Source organism: Daucus carota, chromosome 9 (assembly GCF_001625215.2).
Source record: "Daucus carota subsp. sativus chromosome 9, DH1 v3.0, whole genome shotgun sequence".
NCBI classification, from domain to species: Eukaryota; Viridiplantae; Streptophyta; class Magnoliopsida; order Apiales; family Apiaceae; genus Daucus; species Daucus carota.
In genome coordinates, this window is record NC_030389.2 from 6,920,925 (window position 1) to 6,924,268 (window position 3,344).

A 3,344-nucleotide genomic window follows, 5' to 3' on the forward strand; every position below is an offset into this window, starting at 1 on the left:
TCTTTGATTCGATCAATCTTTGAGTTTAATTAAGTGAAATTGAATAGTAAGAGTTCAGATCTACTATATCCTTATTCACTTCTATACACAAATTGAAGCTTCTTTTACTGATGCACAACCCCTTGACTAATTGGGTGAGAAGTAAATCGACCATCAGTCTTTAATTGGAGTAATTTTTGAGCATGGTAAGTGAAATTTGGTGCAGATCTCTCAACTAGATCTCAACTAAAGATTGCTTCCCCTATCTTTATGTTATGTGTGTATATGTCAGTATGTACTTGTGGCTTTTTTATTTTATCTTAATTATAGCTTCTTTTTTCACCTGCCGAAACCGTGATTAATTCAGACAAGCCCTAAAAATGAAACTGGCGGTGTCCTCCCCAGAAGATCAACGTGAAAAAGATCGGGCCATTGGTCCTGTCACATCCGCAGTACCATCATTCCCTTGTATATTGAAGAGGAGGTGCATTGTTTCAGATCCATCTTCAGAAGTGCTCGAATCAGCAGATCTTCTACGAGAGATCCTTGTCAAGCTTCCGCCAAAAACTGTCTTTGGTTTTACGTTGGTATCAAGTCACTGGAATAAGACTATAACGGATCCAGAACTTACATGTCTTCTGAAGGTTCCTCGGAATCCATCAGCTGTTTTTGTCAGAAGACTGGTACTGCAGGAGGACCATGATGTTGTCAAATACACCCATATTCCTCTTGAGGGTGTCATTAGAGGTGGTCGTGTACGGGTTAGACGTAGCCCTGTAAGCCTGAATTTGATGGAAGAAGAAGAATTCAACCAGGTCTCTTTCGTGATTGAACATTCGAGCAACGGCCTTATGATTTGTTCATCATGTGACCGAAGATGTTACTTCTTGTTTAACCCCACCACTAAGAAGCGTGTTAGGATTCCGGTGCTTAATGTTTGTTGGCTCATATCAATGCACATATCTATTCTAGCTCCCGGCACACTTAAAATCATTGCTGTGTATCTTCCCAGATATTGTGGCAGATTGCAACTCCTGGTCCTGGAGCCTAATCAAAACTCGATGCAATGGAGAAACACGGGAGCGGAGTTTCCTGTCACAGGCGCCGAACTTGTTAATTATTGGAACAGCGTATATATGGATGGTGTAATTTATTGGCCATGCTATAAATCAAGCGGACTCATGTTTTTCGATGTGAGGGAAGAGACTGTTCACTGGCTACCTGAGGTGCCGCATCCATATAATAAATTTTCTGGATTAGCTTATTTTGGTGAGTGCAAGGGTAATTTGTGTATGGTTCCAGATAATAGTATGAGAAGGGGAACGTTCGACATGCTGGAGCTGAAGACTGATCGCTCCATGTGGTTCATTAAGTATCACATTGACCTCACAGGGAGAGTGAGTAGAGATGAAAACCTTCAAATACTTGTACTTGCTCTACTTCCTGGAGAAGAAGAGGAGAGCGATTCATATTTAGTCATCCACTTTCTTAGAGAAGTTGTATCAATCAACTTAAGGGACGGGACCATCAGGAAACTGTGTGATTTAGGATTGCGAACCACAGAATCGCGTCTTCTGAGAGGTGAACCATGGCATTCCGTTCATCCATACAAGCAGAACCCAGTTTATCCCAGACTAACCGCATCTTAGCTAGCTAGAGGTAATGTTGTCCCAATATATTTCATTGCTTTGCAAGAGAAAAAAAAATGTTATCTATTGCCATCTTGTTTCTTGATATCCTTTTGTGTTAATCTTTATATGTTTTTATATTGTGACGGCCATTTGAATATAGATTGTGTCCCTTTAAGAGTTTATCCTTCAGTTCTATATGATTATTCTCCCAGAGATTCATAAGCATCCTATTATATTAGTATCTGTTTATGTAAATTATAGGGAAGGCCATCTCTAATGAAGAGAATTATTAAGTTGATGTTGATGATGGCCGGAGCGAGGAGTATATATGGATTTTGAGGAAGAAGGTGCTGATATGAGTCTTATGCCAAGTTGATGTTTATGATGGCTGTAGCTAAAAAGACCGGAGTTCTATGCCTTCTAATGCCATCATGCGGGGCATAATAAGGGGTAGAATTTATTGCTTGAGACCTTAATTAATTTGGCTAAACTTTGTAAGACAGTCGAATTTATATATGTTCTATGTATTTATTTAGGAAGCTATTTATGAAACCTATGGTACTTTTAAATTTTATTGGCAAGATTGTGTTGATGATGTGCTTATTATTATTTTTTTATTTTGTGATGTAGGTATTATTTTTGTCTATGGGTTGCGCTCATAAATTTTTTATGTTTCAAACTCCGTTTTTACTTATGGCTATGATGCTTCACGTATGATTTTTTTTATTGGATATTATAGTATTAGTGGCTAGACACTACACTACAATAAAATGGGGCATTTACGACGGAAATTAAGCTTTAAATCCGTCGTAAGTTCCCAATTTATGATGGAATATTTTCGTCGTTTATGCTCAAGTAGTAAGTTCGAAAAACCGTCGCAATTTTCCACGAGCGTCGTAAATATATATGTTGAAGCGTCATAAGTTTTATCTGGTGGGACCCACAATTCACTAAATTAATAGCTAAACTTACGACGCATAGTTCGTCATATGCTTGAGAATTTACGACGTACGTTTCCGTCATAAAGTAACTACCGACGAAATCTAATACGAACATTCGTCGCAAGTTCTAGAGAAAAACTTAAACTTACGACGAAATTTTGTTTGATGACATATTTTATGATTATATATATTTATGATTAAATATGCTATCTGTTTTTATTTTAATTTAACTTAGTAGTAAATAGATTGAACTTACACATGTTATAATTTTTTTGATGGAGTATGAATCATACTTGAATTGACTAAAGCAAAAAAGCAAAAATTAGAAAAAAGCAAAACCCAACAAATTGTTACATTTCCTAACCCCCCTTGTCATGGTGAACCAAAAAATAGATAAACATGATCGGTTATAACTTGTATAAAATGTAGATAGTGATAGGAAATGGGCCACATTAATAATCTCTCTTTGTTCTAGTTATTCAAGATAAATCAAGTTATCTTTTAGGATTTCAAGCTCAACTAACCTCAAATGGAAGAAAATGACTAAAACTAAATATCTTAACAAAAAAACTAAAAGCAAATACATTTAGTTGATTACAAAATTTGACTTTATCATATTCAAAAATTTGAAAAATAGAGGAGATTACTAATTCAATCCATCTTACCTCTATTGCAAATAAAAAAAATCAAATTAATTGATCAATTTTTGCCTTGGATAATTCAACTACACAAAAGTAGAAACAACTTGGTATAAATTAGTTAATGTTTGGCTGTGTGTTTATAAAGGTCTCAA

The 3,344-nt window shown here is 35.9% G+C and overlaps 1 protein-coding gene across 1 annotated transcript; it reads left to right on the plus strand.

The window, feature by feature from the left end:
* The first annotated feature begins 359 nt into the window (after window positions 1–359).
* Window positions 360–1,628, plus strand: LOC108201172 (F-box protein At5g07610). The gene has a single exon (XM_017369470.2). It carries the CDS (start codon window positions 360–362, stop codon window positions 1,626–1,628), a length of 1,269 nt encoding a protein of 422 aa, XP_017224959.2.
* The last annotated feature ends 1,716 nt before the right edge of the window (window positions 1,629–3,344 follow it).

Bases quoted from the DNA above. Each gene is read 5' to 3' on its own strand.
- LOC108201172 (XM_017369470.2), top strand. From the start codon at position 360: ATGAAACTGGCGGTGTCCTCCCCAGAAGATCAACGTGAAAAAGATCGG.